Below are 17,638 nucleotides of genomic sequence, written 5' to 3' on the forward strand. Positions count from 1 at the left end.
GCAATAACACATCCCATGAGACACTAGTATTTTGTCAGAACACAGTGAAGTGTTACATATTAATTACTTTTGTGTATTGCTCCTAATTATCTGTAATGGCCAAAGGTAACCAAACTGAAAATAAACAAAGCATATGCAGAAACTCTCTTGACCAAACACATGCTACAGAATTTTGATATGGCTCCAGAGGGGCTTATTATGGGTTAGAAATACTGAAATTTGCCTGTGGTTTAGGTATAAAACTTTTCAAACATGGCTGCACTCTGTTAGTTTGTTGACAGACTCATTCCACACAATTGTCAGCCTCCTAGTACATATTATAGAGGGGTCATTAGTTCTGGGAAAATGGAGTATTTGTCATCACTGCAGCAGAAGTCTGTACATATCATAAATGGAGCCTGAAGGGATTTAGTTCCAGGTTATTAAGTGTTCATTTGAGATGGTGGATAATAACTGCTGTTTCTGATATTTTAGATTAGATTGCCCTTACTGCTTGTAGGGCTTATTTTCAGTGATTGTTAGTCCTGTTATTATAAACACATATTTAATGATTGAGGCAGTATCAACAAAATCAGTAAACTCGTGTACTGTCCAAAAGCTGCAAAGTATCAGTTCATTAGTTAGCACTTTATCATTAACTAAGGTCTAACAAGAACTCCTCTTCAAAAATATCCAGTAATTAATGAGACAGCATTGTTATTTGGAACTTTTTACATGTAAAAATGAACAATTGCCTGTGTTTGTTCACTTATTAGAATACATATAAAAGCACTGATACAAATCTTATGGAATAAATTTCTGTAAGAGAAGCTGCAGTGGAATCAACATCACCATGACAAAACTAAAATTAAGATATCAGGGCAAACACAGGTACTTTTTCAAAAGGTTTGTCTGAAATAACACTGTTGGCCACTCCAGTAATGTTGTGTTTTCCTTGCCTAATTAGACTCATAGCCTATACTGCAACCTCAAACTCTAAAAATAGTGCTACAATTGTTAACTAGAATAGCACATTAGAGGGAGAAAAATAACATTCATTAGCTATAGCAAAATCTCTCTGAATACATAATTTTCTGCTGCTTATTTGCAAATAGACAATACAAACTCAGCTTTTTGTATCAGTATTTTGCAGATACAATTCCTCTGTGTTAGATACTAAATCTAATAGAATCAAGAAATTTTCACTATTAAGTCTATTTTTTGAACTGTTCCCTAAGATTGAACAGTCAAAATATATTGGGAAGTTACAGTTCTGCTCGAATGGCACTGATGTTCAAGTTGGATATGCAGTACAATCATAGTGGAAACCAAACACAAAGGGCCTATTCTTTAAAGAATTGGCCAAAACAGCTAAACTAAGTATTATTTTTCAGATTTGCTACTGCATCTTTCCCCTGCCCTTTTGTCAGATTATTATTTTATTACTGAAGTTGTTTGAAATTATAGTGCTTCCTGATGATGTTGCTGTTTGCTATGGAAAAAGCAGTGACTCTGATTGTGAACCTCTGAAGTCATACCTTTGTGAGTAGACCCATTGAGGCTGAAAACTGGCACTGAGTACCAGGTGAGGATTAGGCCAGTAGTCTCTCACATTTCAATAGTCACTAGTAGGAAATTATTATTTCATTTAAGGAATGACATTTGAGACAAGTACACTTAATTATGGGGGTAGCACATAGCAACCTATTGTTAAGTTTGGCTTCCCTGGTAATATAACCCTTTTTCAGGCTATTTTGTCAGACTGTCATTTTGGGGGCTGGAATTTTCACTGCTTTGTGTCCACCTTAGCTTGAAAAATGTTTAAAACTCCGGCCACTAAATAACACACAGATAAATAAACACACCTGAAATAGATGGGAAATAGGAGAAAGAAATAGATTTTTGTATTGTCAGTCCTGACTACTGAATTTTTGTGTGCAATTTTGTCTCAAATGCATAACAACATGGATGACTCTTGTCCTTCTCTGTAAGAAATAAATAGTATACTAATGTTTAATTCATGAAGGGAAGCATCCTCAGGAAGTATAAGATTTTCTAGAGCTACTCTTTGTTTCATCCTCATTTATCTACAGATGCCCTTTTCAATCCACAAGTATTTTTTATGTACAAGTTTTATGTGATTTACTATTCCTTATCCACACTGTGGCGGTGAAGCCCCAGTCAAGTGCTGTTTAACAGGCAAGGTAGAGAACAGCATCCCTCAGGACACAGCCAGTTTGTAATTAGGAGGAACATTTGGGCTAGGAAATTGGTAATTATCCTCATAGTCCTATCATTTAACTGTAGAACTGAATGACATGTAGCTATTTTATGGTTTCAGAAGCCAGATCTGGGCTAAGTTTTATTGTAGTGTGGGTAAACTGTTTCAACACATGCAGCTCTAGTAGGTCAGTTGACCAAGCTGTGCATAGTTATGCATGTTAGCATATCTGTATGGCTGTATAATGAAATTATCATTCCTGAGCTCAGTTGTTGTATCTGCTAAGGTCAACCTTTAGATCTACATCAAATGTATTAATGTGCTTTGATCCCATCTCTATTGTTTGGTTGGGTTATACTCATCTACATTACCAAGTGACTCTGCACATTACCAGCAGCTCAGTAGATCAAAGTGGCTGCTGCTGAGGTCCCTACATTAGACTAAGCATGGTTCAGGGGTTCACATCAGACTCAATCTAATTTGGTTAGTTGGACCAAATATCCCCACTATCCAGGTGCCTCAAAACTGTCTGAAGAGCTAGTGCTTGTCTTGGATCCTTAGAGGCTAAGGGTCCTTTGGAGTGCACTGGGAGCACAGCTTCTGGTCTGGTTTAGTTTCCTCTAAAAGAAATTCTGGTTTGCATGCCTTAAATTTGCTCTGTGATCCAAACCAGTGTGTGGTAAGTGCAGACAATCAAGGGTTTCACTTGAAAAAGGCTCTGAATTTAAGTGCTAATTCAAGTGTAGCAGCTGACAGGTGTTGAGTTGCTGCTTATTTAAACATGTCCTATCTGTAACTGATTGTGTGGGTGCTTCTGGATGGTGTCCGAATGAAGTCAGATTACAGCTCAGTGTGGTTTATATTCACCCTTTTGACTGCCTTGATTTGAGGAAGCTGGACTTCAACAACTGGCCACAGCTCAGAGACAGTTTAAGAAAGCAAGCCTTGCTGTCTTTCAAGCATTAGTCACTGGTTCCCGGATCAGATGCAGCACTTAAAGAGTAACCATGTGAATGAGTGTAGTATGTGCTCACGTTATCTGCCATGCCCATAAATTTGGGCATGCTAAGTGGGTGTTCCACAGCTGACATCAGTATGCCAGCTTAAATGCATTACCTCATAGGTATGATCCACACCTATTGCATCATATATCATACAAGTAAACTCCCATGACCAAACCCATTAGTCTCTGCCCTATCCTTTACAACTTCAGTTGTTCTTTACTGGCTTAGGCAAGTGCTGGACTGGCTTATATGCAGATGTAAGACATGGTAATGTCTTGCTAGTGCAGGCTCAGGGTGGTACTGATTATGCAGGCTAACTGATATTCAATTCCGATTCTTATTCTATTAGGCAAATTAATAAACTCTAAGGAAAAAATATCTGGGAAATTAGTTTTTCTTCTCAAATAGCTATTTCAACTTTCTTAATATAGCTATTGTAATCTAAATTTTCATTTGAATCTTCTTTTTTTTTCATTGGAAAGGGGGAGGAATGAGGGACAAGGGAGGAAAAAAATGCTGTGTTCAGCTGGAGGGGCCTGCTCTCCCAACAGCTTATGCTCGCTGGATGTCCTGTTTTATCAATGGGGGCTATGTTTATCAATGAGACAGATGTTTTTTAATATAACAGTTTAACTTGAACTGACTTCTGTTTGCTTGCTTTTTTAAATGAAAGTCAGGTTTGACATTTTCAAGCATGTCTGAAATGCCTAAATCCAGGCTTAAATTTCACCAATTCAGTAACTAAAGTAAAAGGACAAAATGTTATCTGTCACCTTACTGTCTGCCTTCATCTTTGCAATTTGCAAGCAACATACCTGGCTACATCCAGCTGCTAGACTTTATTATTTCTAGTATTTGATTCCCTTCTCAGTCTGACTGTATGTGCAGCAGCAGTGAAAATGGATGAACATCCACATTTGGGAACAGAAAGCATCTGGTGTTGAGTATCATGGAGGTGCCAGGATACTGTTGTCCTGTAAAATAAGTTTTAGAATGGATAAGCGTGACTAATGCATATGCACTTGAACAACTCATGAAGAGCTGGTTTTGACTAAGAGTGGGAGGATTTTAGTCCTTCACACTTGTGAAATATACACTGTGCACTGCAGTGGATGTATCAGAAACCCATTCACGACTGAAATGGCTTCCATGTACTCGCGAAGATAAACAATGCCCGCGACTCTCCTCCAGTGTGCAGTCAATATGATGCCACCTGCTTGTAGTGGAAGTGATTTCACACATTCCTCAACCTCTTCAGAGCTCCTGATGGAAAAGCTGCTGCTCGGGGACCTAAGGTGGTTTTTGGGTACTCTCTGGGAAGTGCTGAAAATTGCTGTGTGTGGATTGCATCTACTTATGTGGTCTTTTTCCTGTGTCTTATATTACTTTGTAAACAGTAAGATATACTGTCATAAAAGTGTTCCTAATAATTAAAAACATTGACATTAAGTGTAAAAGAACAATGAATGCTTATTGGGCCAGCTTTTCTTGGATCTTCTTCTCTTGTGACACTGGCATAGAGTAGGGGTAATCTGCACTGATGTGGGTGGCATTAGAACACCATAAAACCATAGTTACATTAGCAAATCTAATCGATATGGTTTTCAAAAGTGGGGAATCTGGCATTTCTCCATTTCAATAGGCCCTGTCTATGTCCTTTAGCTATGGATACAGAACAGTGAACTACTATATTTTTATAGTGGCAGCAGGTTCAGGTCCTGTTTGATCTTCTTCACCAGGAAAAATGTTCAGCTTTGTAGGGAATAGTGGGAAATAAATGAACACAGAAGAAAGAGACCAGTCTGCAAACGCAAAAGCAGCTACAACTTTATTATTTTTCAGCATTGCTTTTCTAATACAAAAAAAACCACTGGAAGAAACAATTGCTTTTTGGGTTGGGTCATATGAAAATAGACTGATTCTATATTCCCTTCAGTTTCCAATAGCCAAAGAACATTTTGTAAGTTTTTAATTGTTTTAATCCTTCATGGAATAATAACGTTTTTGTGATAACATGTTTTTTTCTATGGGAGAATGTCACTAGGTAAAAATGGGAGCATTCTGTAAAATTGTGTGTTTTAATGAAATGTTTTAAAAGCATAAAAAAGCATTTCTGTGAGGTCAAATGGTTTAAATTTTGTTTTGTTTTGAAATTTATCAAATATATTGCTATCTACTTCTTCAGTGTAAATAAAAATGCAAGGTAAAATTCCATCTGACTCAATATTGTTAGAGAAAAATAGTTGTTTAGACTTATGACTCTTGCATATCAAAGAAATTAATTGAAGAGATAACGAATAAATGTTTTCATCCAAAAGGTACGGTATTTAGATACACAAACATATAGGTAAACAGAACACACTATTGTTACTCTGTGTTTAGGTATTCCTCCCTGTATTTCACCTGACCTAGAAGAAGATGAAATACAGCAAGTGCTTGGATTAGTGTACAACAGGTACGGCAAATGATACCTTGCAAAGCATTCCTGTGTTGTTATGATGAAATGATTCGCTGCCTTCTCTTTCAAGCTCTCTTTCATACTCACTTGCTCTGACATTTCTCAGACTCGTTCATAATAACATCAGTAATCTTTTCCTTACCTACCCCATGAAAGTCAAAATCCTTTCCTCTGTTTATTTAATGACTAAGACCTGTAAATTTTCTTATATGTTGATCAGAAAATCTCATTCTTTTTTTTTTTCCTGATTCCATTAAAGAATATATTTCTCCTTCTGTCCAGCTGATCAGACCAAGCCTTAACTCTCTTCACTGTGGCTCATCAAGACAGGCAGAACAGCTTATATCTGCATTAAGCCAGACTCTGAGACCTCTGTAAAAGGAAACATGCAATTTTGCATGCAGCCTTCTGAATGTATTATTCCTATTAAACAAGCAATCCTCTTTCCTAGAAATATGTTGTTGCCACTTGGAAATGCGGAGGTACATAAGAAAGTCCTGCTACATCACATTAATAATAAATCATGGAGAATTAAAGATGTCTGCTTCTCATCTATCCCTTTGAGTTATTTTCAAGATTATGTATTGTGGCCTTATTCTTGCACTGACTTTCAGTAGGACTTTATTAGTAGCTCTAGTAAACAATCTGGAAAAGGGCTAGATTCTGACCTTTTGCTTTTTCAGCAGTGTAACTGCTGGTTTATAGGTGCATGCAGAAGGTCAGAGTCAGGCCCAATGTTTTCTGTGTTTTCACAGTAACTTTAAGCAACAGTTTTATCTGGTGAGGGAAGAGCCTCGATGGACAGCAGCGTCATCTGGTCTTTCTGCGTTTTTGTGTGCTCCTGGACCTGCCTTGCTCGGCCTTCCAGCCGCAGAGTCCATTCCTGGCGGAGTCTGAAAAGAGAGGACAAGTGCTTAGCAAGTACTGAGCCAAATCCTTCAAATGTATGCAGGGCTTTTCAACAGGGTTGAAGCTTTCCTCTTTCATCACCATAGCACTTGTCCCGTATTTATTTACCATCTACACATCTCTCTAGCTTGCTAGATTGGGAATGCAGAGGAGAAAGAGATAGTGCTGATGCTATCAGTGGTTGACATTGCTGGATTCCTAATGAGTCAAACAACTGCTGAAATACTGTCAGTGTGAAGAGCTCTGTTTTTTCCTCTGGGGTATTCTCAAAGCCACACAGAAGTAGTGTCTATCCAATAAGGTCATTCAATGTGTAAATTAAAAAATACAATTACAATGCCTGACCCCCCAAGTTTACTGTAAAGTGCTATGGAGAAGAGCAAGCAGAACTTTAAATATGTCCATTTGTGTTTACTCTGAAGAAAAAAAAAGTAACCATTTTGTACCCAAAATCTCTGCAGACCTTGTATGTGTTTAATGAAAGGAATTGATGTCACATGCAAGAGGAGCCACATAGCTTCAAGACACAAGTATAGTACAGACAGAAGAGAAAATCACTAGGGACGACTGCAAGATATTGTTGGCTGGGTCATTTTCCAAAAGAAATGGTGTTACGAAACACCTGACCCCGCAATGTTATAGGATTCGATATCATATGGTAATGCCAAATGCATCATGGAATATATGGGTTTTTATATTACATTTGGTGTGTTAAAAAGAACAGCAGCCAATGTTTTAATCTGAGAGTAACTTAGCAGTAGCTGTTTGACATGGATGCTTGTGTTCGTTTGGCTTCTGAGTTTGATTTCAGATTGTGTTTTAAACTTTCCTCATTTGGTCTACCCTGTCTTGACTTCACTATTCTCTTGTGCATATAGTTAAGCCTCAACAAATTGGTGCAATTAGTTAGTAAAAATTTGCCATTAAAAGCACTGGTATTCCTTGTCAACTAGTGTCCTAGGTGTCACAGAAGGAGCACTTGTATGCTTAAAGCCATCTAATTCTCCCATGGGCCGCTTACATGAGCTAGTAGATCTGTAGATTTTTGTAATGACTCTCTATTACCTCCTGCAAGTATCTTTTTTTTCAAATTAGAGAACACTTTGTAAAGAATTTGGGCTTTGGTCAAATGACCTTGAAGGAACTTGCTTGGGTCTATTTCCGTTGTGACCAGTCAGGTAAGACATATGGAATATGTAAGTTAAGACATATTCAAAGTTCTTTTGCTGCATTTTTTTTTTTTCTATTCAGAGAAGATCTTATAAAGGCTTTTAACATTTTTAATTTTGCGAAGTTAAAAATATTATCTACACCTCTAATTGCGATTGGTTTGTGATGCCTTCTTGTGGTAGTTTTTTGTGAAGCTAGAGTGACAGTGTTTTCCAGTGCAGCTGAACACTTTTCTGGGTTTTATTATACATGGTTTTTCTCCAACAACTTGGTGATTTGAGTTTGGGAATATTACTGACTGAGTAGGACACTGGGAGCAGGACTGTCTGCATCTGACTCTGTTGGGACACAAGGCCTGTGCAGATCTTGATTTCCTCATCTTTAAAATGACAATAGTAGCTTCCTCCTTGGGCACTAGGGTCAGAGTACCTGGAATTTTTTTTTAAAGAAACAGCCCTTTACCAGCACATTCCAGTTTGCTGAAGGCAAATTAATTTATGTGAATATCCCAGTTGTGAGGAAAGTTTATGCAGGAAAAGCTTTGTCAACTTCAGGAGGAAAGCCCACCAGAAAAACAAAAGAGGCACAGGTATTTCTTACGTTCTTTCTCCATCCATTATTAGCCAGGGGACTCACTTAGTGTGTGGGAGACCTTGGTGCAAACTCTTGAAGTGCAACAGGCTGAGCAAGTATTTGAGGCAATCTACCACCCTTGTGCAGAGTATCTATACCACAGTCACAGCTCTTTCTAGGCAGTGCCCATTGTTTTATACTGTTTTGGAAAAAAAGTTAAATAAATTTGGATAGCCTTATTTTTTTATCTGTTGTATAGCAGGAATGCTTATGAAATGTGTTTCATGGGACAGGAAAATCTTATTGTACTGTTTCTAACCATATCCTGTCCTGCATCAAAAGAAGTGTGGCCAGCAGGTCGAGGGAGGTGATTCTGCCTCTCTACTCTGCTCTGGTGAGACCCCACCTGGAGTACTTCGTCCAGCTCTGGGGTCCTTAGCATAGAAAAGACAGGAACCTGTTGGAGCGAGTCCAGAGGAGGGCCACAAAAATGATCAGACGGATGGAACACCTCTGCTATGAAGAAAAGCTGAAGAAGTTGGGGTTGTTCAGCCTGGAGAAGAGAAGGCTGCGGGGAGAGCTTATTACACCCTTTCAATACTTAAAGGGGGCTTATAAGAAAGATGGGAACAAACTTTTTAGCAGGGCCTGTAGCAATAAGACAAGGGATAATGGCTATAAACTAAGAGAGAGTAGATTTAGACTAGATATAAGGAAGAAATTTTTTACAATGAGGGTGGTGAAACATTGGAACGGGTTGCTCAGAGAGAGGGTAGATGCCCCATCCCTGGAAACATTCAAGGTCAGGTTGGACAGGGCTCTCAGCAACCTAATCTGATTGAAGAGGTCCCTGCTCGTTGTAGGGGGGTTGGACTAGATGACCTTTAAAAGTCCCTTTCAACCCAAACTGTTCTATGATTCTGTGATTCTGTGATTCTATCTTTGGGCTTATATGATGCAAAGGGCTGTTAAACATGACAAAGATGCTATGGATTTGTTTATGCTACACATTAAATGGATGATTTGCCTGTCCCTTTAATGTAATACTATTTTATTTATTTGTGTACCTGTACCAGTTCCAGGTAAAAATCCTGATATTTTCTGGCTGTCACAAGACATAGTGCCAAAGTGCTTTATTTTTTGTGGCTATGCTCCAAGGCCTTTGAAGAATGCTCATGAGGTTCAGGGGTGAGGGGTGTCTGAGTTTCCATGCAGAAGAGCCATGGAAATATGAGACAAACAGCTGTGAGAGGAAAAGTGCCAAAGATCCAGAACACAATCTGTGCTATGAATAAAGCAGTACAATAACGGGTTACCTTATTTTAAAGCACGTGATGACATGCCTTGCTGTCTTGTGCAAAAGAAAAAATACCACTTACTTTTTCAGGGCACTTTTGCTTAACCTAGACTCTTCACCTTCTCGTTGCTTAGTTTGCTCTTGGATAACTTTTTCCCAGAAGTTCTTCAGCTCTTCTGCATCATGACCACCCATCTTGTGGCGTCTAAAGTTGTTATGCTTGCTCATTTTCTGAAAAGCAATTTGGAGGTCAGAGCAGTCAGGAGCCTAACCTGAGGCAGATACTGTGTTGCTTAGCCCCTTGCAATTTCTTTCACATGAAGTGCTATTAAAATAAAGTATGTCACCCAAGAAGAATAGGTAACTGATGCTTACTCTGCCTTGAAGCAAAATATAAGGCATTGAAACAGGCCTTGGGTGATAGTTACGTGGTATACCTGTATTTTTGTTACTGAGTAATGACTATGCATGGCACAGTTCACTGAAATATAGTGGAGGCCTCAGTATGTGTGAGATTTTAAGTAGTTTTGGAAGGACTTGGGAAAAATACTTTCAAATGTAGTGCCATTGTCACTGAAGTTCAGAGGAGATGTTGTGAAGGGCTTTCCCTTTTTCTACCTCTTTTAGTCTTAAAAGGGATCGTAGATGGTTGTTATCCAAGGGAAATATGTTGCTCTTAAATGATTCCTTTTACTACTCCAAATGATATCAGGCACAAAATATGCAGGGGAATTATGGATCTAAAGTTGAAGCACACAGAGTGCAAAGCCCTGGGGAGCTTGTTATGGCCTCGTTCTTTAATTTATCAAAATTCAGTCTTAAATACTGTTAAAAGTAGAGCTCGTTAAAATGTACAGATGAGTTCCACTAAGTGAGAAAAAGGACAGAAATAAGGTGAATTTCTCCTTGCTAAATGCATAGTATTCAAACATGGAGGGTCTTAAAATTCTCAGCATGTCTGAGGTGCTTGCTGATATTACCCAATATGCATTGGTTATCAGATCTTAACTGTACTTTGAAAAGTTAAGTTGTGTTGTTTATTCCCAAAGGAAATAATCAGAAAAATTGCATCATATACTGTATTTGTTGCTAGCCAAATATTGCTTTTCTATGATGTTAAATAAGGTACCAACAACCTGTTGTACTTCTGCTCCAACTGTGAATAAGGATTTCCTGCATCAGTCTCCTCCACTAAGCCCCTGCAGCAAGTGGGAGGATGCAAGAAAGAAAAAAAAAAAGAAACCCATGCTCCTGAGTTTTCTATGACTAGATCAGCACATAATTTGAGGGTTCTTATGAAATCCCTTTGCTTCCTTGTGTTCATCTATATTCTGCTGTCACTAGATACTTTTGCCAACTGTCCATTCTGTAATGCTGATGAATTAATGCCTCATAGACCCTGATATGTGCTTGTGAGTCTGCTTCATAGACAATGTCATACTATATGAGCTATCCTTGACAAATACTACAAAGACTATGCTAATGTAGGCCAATCTAAGGAAACCTTTCATTTGTGCAATACTGTAAGCAGATCAGAGAAAAAGAAAAGGACAGTCAGACACAACACAATGAAGGCAGACTTGTGTAAGGTCTTCCTATCAAATACTGTATTTTAATCTCCTGAAGTTTTAAAAGGGCACATAAGTAAGATCTTTGCATCTTCCTAGATTGAATATTTTAGATTTGGCATAATTTTCACAAACCTGTTTTTTTAGAAAGACCAATAATAACAAATAATTTTGCCAAACTGTGCTAAGTCTGACTAGACTGAAAAACTTGCTTAAGAAAAAGAAAAATCTCTGCCACTTCCAGATGCAGTATTTTTCCACAGAGAAGTCCAGTTGCTTAAAGACCAGCCCACTCCAACTGGAGTAGTAAGTATGAACTGATTAGTCCATGTAGTATAATATCCTATGTGATGGAGTATCAGACATGCTTGAGTGATTAGGGTACTGGTTGTCTTCACAGCAAAGTCAGCAAAAGCTGCAATATCACCAAAACAGTCAGACATTTTCCTCTGAGGCAAACAGCAGTTTTCTGGTGTTTCTCTTGCTGTGGACTGGGGATACCGTAGATGTAGCACAGTGGGATACAGCAGGAGTTGTTACACCGGTATGGGTACAGCAGTTCCACTACCACTTTTTGCTAAACGTGCTTTGTTTATCAATGATGTGCTCTAAGTGGGAATATGGGTAATCTTTTAATGATCTTTTGTCTCACTCTGAGGCCCTAAAATAACAGTATTATTTAAGGCTTCATCTTGCAAAAAGGTATGCATGTCACGGACACACTGGAACATACTCTATCTGTGTCTTCATTCTGTAGGCTTTGAGCAGTGTTAGAATAAATGCTCTGGTAATAGCTTGTTACAGTAAGTGATGGAATATGATTATTTCATCGTTCCTAGACCAGCAGGTCACCTGGGTCTTTGCACTATTTAAAGGCTCTTCTATCTGTAGCAGCTGCCCACTTGACACTCTTTAGATAATTATCCCGCTGCCTCAGAAGCCAAGTGCAAGCTGCTGACAAACTGTCTGAGTCCGTTTGCCCTCCAAACCCTATTATACATTGCCTTATGTAAGAGTCTGCCATAACACATTAACCTTTCATTAGAGAATAAGTCTTTATGATTATTAAACTTCTAGTAGATGTTCTTCAAGTGGTACAAAGAGGGCCTGCAGTCTTTATCTGAGGTCTAAATTGGTTAGATTTTTGCGGGGTGCATGAGGGTTTTGGCTGCCTTAAGTCTTGGCTGCTCCACTCAGAGGAACAAGCCGTGGTCAGACAGGTACCCAAAAGATGGAGGTATTCTGCAAATGTTAGTCTGGTTGTCTATGGGACTTTTTGCAAACCAAGAACATTTGACTTGATAATAGTTCTTAGGAATGTCAGTGACAGTGAATATTTCACATGGTATTGCATGGTCCTTGCTAAGACAGATTCTTGATGTAAGACTTTTGAAGATGGTTCTGTCTGACATTATTAGCCAGCATCTCTCATGCTATGATGTGTGAAAGCACCCTTTCTCTAAGGCTGGCATTGTAACATCCATATCTAGAGATTAGAGTTCATGAATACTGTGTAATACCTTCTTTTTTTCTAATTGAGAGATTCTGCTTAGGAGCTTGGTTTGGATTTCTGAGTAATATTCTAGGTTTGTTTTCTTTGTATCAAACAATTTCTTTATTATTGCTTTAGAAAACATCTTTTGTTTTTGTTGTTGAGTGATTTTCTGCTTTCTTTTTAGATGTCCCAATAGCATAAATTGGTGTTACACTGACGAATGGACTTAATTCTGGCAAACTTGTTCTTCATTCCTTCACTCAGATACCTCAGAGTTCAGAAACTAGTGGGGTAGTTAAATTTTCTCTGTAGGTAAAAAACACACTTTCTTAGGGTCACTCCACCAGTTTTGCCTGGGTGGAAAGTAAGCAAGGAAAAGTGATTCTTTATCATCTTTCTTTTCATTTCAGATAGCCAGGTATCATTCCAGAGAAATTAAAGGAAAGTCGAGGAGGCATCTTTCTGGCTATTAATGGCAGGTTGTTTTAAAAAGTTTTTCCACTGATATGAAAATAAGATAAGCAACAACAACACTTTCATAGGTTCAAAATGATTCATTCAGAAAACTTGAATTAGTGTAAGTGTCATTTATGGACTGAAAATTTATGTTATGAAACTTTCTGCAGTGCCTTTCCTGTGAAGGACTGCTAAAATGTGCGTAACACTGGTGTAAGGCAGAGTCCCTTACTAAATCTTCAACTAAGGTGGTTGAGAAAGGACTATTTTTATATGGGCTGTGCAGTCCTACCTGCCATTTGAAGCACAGTTGGCTGCTTTTTTTGGGAGCCAAGCTGATAAAACAACATTTAAATAAAGGTAAAATTAGATCTTGGCTAAAGTGGCTTATGTATTTGGTAGCTCTGAAACTCAACTGTCAGATATATGTGTATTTGTGTACGAAAGAGTTTTTTACAGCATTTGTCATTTATGGGAATTAATTTATGTGTTAACGAATTATTTATTTATAGAGAATGTCCACAAGAAGAAGTAATGATAAGTAAAATTAACACACTGTAAAAGAAAAATCTCCTACATTTATAATCAAACAACAAATCACATGGCCATGCAGCAATCTGTAAGACAGCCAATCACTCATGAAACACAGATAGCATCTACATAGAATACACTGGTTTAAACTCTTTGAGCTGCTGTCCCAGAGTGTGTTTAAAGGAGGTTCAAAGTGTGAATGATGAGTAGTTTTTCCTCAACAGATCTCTCCAGTGCAAGGGAGGAGAAATTTTGCTTATAGCTGGAAGTCATTATATGCACAACTTTTATTCACTGCCGCAAAATTAATATAGAAACAGCCAGTGGTACTACCTTCTGTCTTTTAAACTGATCTGCAGGCTGAATGTGCTATGGAGAAGTGTTAAATTAGTATGTTTCCAAATGCTCTGGTCTTAGCCCTTTCCTGGTCTGCACATTTTGAATTATTGTAATCTCAGACAACCTCCACTGAGGTACAAAAAGGAGTATGAACAAGTATCTAATGCAAGGGATTTCTCTTCTACATACTTTGTAATTGTATTTCTACTTTGGACTCTTGCCAGAGAAATTTTTGGAGCCAGAAATGTCTCTTGATGCTTTGAACAAAAGTGCTATTTTTAGTAAACTTCATCTAAAACAAACAAGCAAAATAAGAAAATCTTGCCTGAAACTTCAGGAGGCATTTTTTGCCCTTTTTCAGTCTTTCTATTTAAGACATGTCTTGAGCTAGACATTGTCTTCAAAATTCAGTATTTTATGTAGAGGGATAATGCTTGTGCATAGAATGAGATTCTCTGAAAATCTTTTTAGTGAGAAGTATTTTAATGCATTCAGTAAAGCTGTTAACTGAACATATTTTGAGAAAAATGTAAAAGTAATTTTTAATCTAAATGATGCATAATTAAAAGAATCAGTTGGTTTGGCTAATAAAAATAATCCAACCTTATTATTTTTTTTCTTGTTAGAAAATATTTTAACCAGCAAGATAAAATGTTTGAACATTTCAAAATTTTATTTCCAAAATGTTTGATGAAAGAACAAAATCTTTAACACAAATGGTTGGTTTTTTATATCTTAAAAAATATTTCCTTCCTAAAAGGTGGAGATAGGGCTAATTTTAAGACTTTCAATGAATTTGAGGATGCAGCCAATTTTAATATTGAACATGAACATGTTTCTGAAAGAATTTCCACAGTCACTTCGGAGTTTTTTGGCGACCATTGTAAACAATGGAAAGATTATCTTTGAATTCAACTGGACTCAGTCCCTTGGGTCATATCATGACCATGAGCTATTTTATCTTTGTCAGGCCACTAATTAGTCTCCTATTCCTTTTGCCCTTCACTGGGGTTTGTTTGCCTAAGCATAGAACATTTTCCAGCATTATAGAATTATTACAGGACAGTATTTGAGTTCAAAGCCTGCTTATGATCCTTTTTTTTTTAAAAAAAAAGAAGCTTTATGTTCTAAAAATTTTTAAATTACACTTATAGAATGCATCATTAGGGTGAATAGCCCCTTATGTGTTCATTTTATGGTGGTTTTCCTTTCAGCTGAAGTATGTGTAATACAGAAGTTCTGGTAATACCAAAACCAGACACAGGAACAAATAACAGGTTAATAATTGAAATGAAGATTAGAGTAAAACAAAACAGAGGCAGCATACCTCTGGTATTTTATAAATCAGACACAATCAGATTATCTTCCAATAAAGTATACCATAATATACAGAATTCAAGGTCATGGAGGGAGGAAGAAGAAAGCATTATTCAAATTCAAATGATTTAACAAAAAGTAAAATAAATGTATATGCATGTATGTCTAGGCACATTTAATAATTAAGATAGAAAGAGAAAATCTTATTTTGGCCAAAATACAAAAATATAAATGCTTACTTTGATTGTATAGCAGCTTCCTCTTCTGTCAAAGTATGGATTTCTTGAGTGCTTACTGAATAGTGTCAGTTTTACCTCTGGGTTCCCCTTTTCAAGAGGACTCCAGCTGCCAGGAATAACTGATAAAAACTTTTCATCCGTCACTCATTTTTATTTGGGAGTGATGACATCTGCTATTATGAATTAGTTTAATGGCAGGGGTGAAAAAAACCCAAACCCACAGTCTCATTTTGTGAAGTCTGCAGCACACCAAGTGAAATGACCAGACAGTTACAGGGCACAAACTCTGAATGCCACATTTGATCTGTGCTATAATTTTTGGCAGGTGCCACTGATGTCATAACTTGGCTCTGGAGAAAAAGTTATTCTTTGACAAGTGCAGATCACTGGAACATAACTTGCATGTGACTTGCAAGAATTCAGTACCCTCCAAGAAAATGGATAGATCTGAAGAGAACATGTTGAATAACACAGCTTGTCTCAAGATTGTGCTACTGAGTGACTGACAGATAAATAGATTTCTTTTTCACCCCTTTTGAAGTGTTCGTTTGTAAGAGCACCTGGTAGGCTACATGACAGGATTCCAGCTAAGCTGTTAATACGCTGAATAGCGCAGGAACTTGAACTCAGCCAGCTGCGAGCTGGAATCATAGCGTATATAATTTGTTACAGAATTTAGCACTTCCACTTCTTGGATAGATTCGTCCTCCCTCTACTGGTACCACTAGGTGAACAAAAAAACACAGGGAAGTAAGGTGCTACTTACTCTGACAAAGGGAGAGAAGACTGAGAGAGATCTCCTGCTCTCCGCTATTATTGGCAACCCGACTGCATATCCCCTCTGATAATTTGGCAAGTTCCATCTTGAAATGAGTTATGATGTTTCTTACTCCAGGTATTTCCAGTGAAAGGTTGCTCCAGAACTTTTCTGTGCAAAGTACTATAAGTGTTATTCTAATTTACAGCCTGAATTCATTCAAGAGACAAGTTCCCCTTCCCTTGGCCTCATGGTATGTACAGCAGAAACCACCTCGCCTGTCCTTCCTTGTTTTGAAGATAAATCAGTCGAGGACTTTAGACTCTTCTCATACCCATTCTCTTGATAGGTCTCATGGCCTTTCTCTGCGGTCTCATTGAACACAAGCAATGAGAACCGTATGTCATATTCCAGCTGAGTACTAGTACCCTGGATGCTTCTGTATTTTGTTTGGATATAACCATCTGAATCTAGAATCACATTTATCTTTTCCAGAGATGTGGCATGCTCATAAACACTCTCTAATCGATTAATATGTCCACCTTGTTTTCCTCTTGTTTTTTCCAACTGACAAGCTCCAGCTTATAACAGAAATTTTAAATAGATCCTAAGTTCATGACCTGCCTTTTGTGCTACTTTATCTATTTCAGTCCTTCAGGTCATCTGTTTCTTTTGTCTTTGAAATTCAGTTCCCTGTGCTGATGACAACCTTTGTGTCATCTGGAAAATTTCTTTAAGTCACTGTTTAATTTTGTGCCAAATGTCACCACTGAAAATAGTAGTAAGACTGCTTCTAAGATGGCTCTGGAGGAATTCTTTTTTAACCTTCTTGCAGGTAGGGAGCTTTCGCTAGAAGATTTTTTTATGATTTTAGCCACTCCTTATTCACTTCAATGTGTTGCATGAGATTCTTTTTTTTTTTTTTTTACAGCTTATCTAATATTTTTCCTGTGGCACTATGTTAAATATTTTACTGAGGTTCACAGTTTATCTGGTCCACATGTATCTGCCCACATTTGTCTTGGTTGAAGAGAAGCACTGAAGTAATGTGCCATGGTTGACCTTTAGCAAACTCACTTTGTATTTATTTCATTTTCCTTCAGGTCTTTAGTTATTAAATCCTCTGAAGTTTGTCTGAAAGCTTTAAATGGTGTAAAGTCAGACCAATATCTCTATTTGAAATGTGACAGAATGTGGCTCCACCTATAACACAGTAGGTTGTATTCCAGTTCTCTGTCAATGCCTGAAGTTTGGATGAGATTCATATGTAGAGGTAATATCTTTTCTTAGATCAGCTAGTATAAGCTGGGAAAAATGCACAAGGT

General features: G+C 37.7%; 1 protein-coding gene across 1 annotated transcript; it reads right to left on the bottom strand.

Moving 5' to 3' along the window:
• Positions 1-6,422: 6,422 nt before the first annotated feature.
• On the bottom strand, positions 6,423-9,839 carry LOC309602227 (protein FAM240B-like; the record flags this gene model as incomplete). The annotated part of the gene is made up of 2 exons (XM_082335618.1): positions 6,423-6,555; positions 9,694-9,839. The coding sequence occupies 2 exons, from the start codon at positions 9,837-9,839 to the stop codon at positions 6,423-6,425; spliced, it is 279 nt and encodes a 92-aa protein (XP_082191744.1).
• Between the last annotated feature and the right edge of the window lie 7,799 nt (positions 9,840-17,638).

Source organism: Platalea leucorodia, assembly GCF_965183815.1.
Source record: "Platalea leucorodia genome assembly, chromosome: Z".
Taxonomy (NCBI): Eukaryota; Metazoa; Chordata; class Aves; order Pelecaniformes; family Threskiornithidae; genus Platalea; species Platalea leucorodia.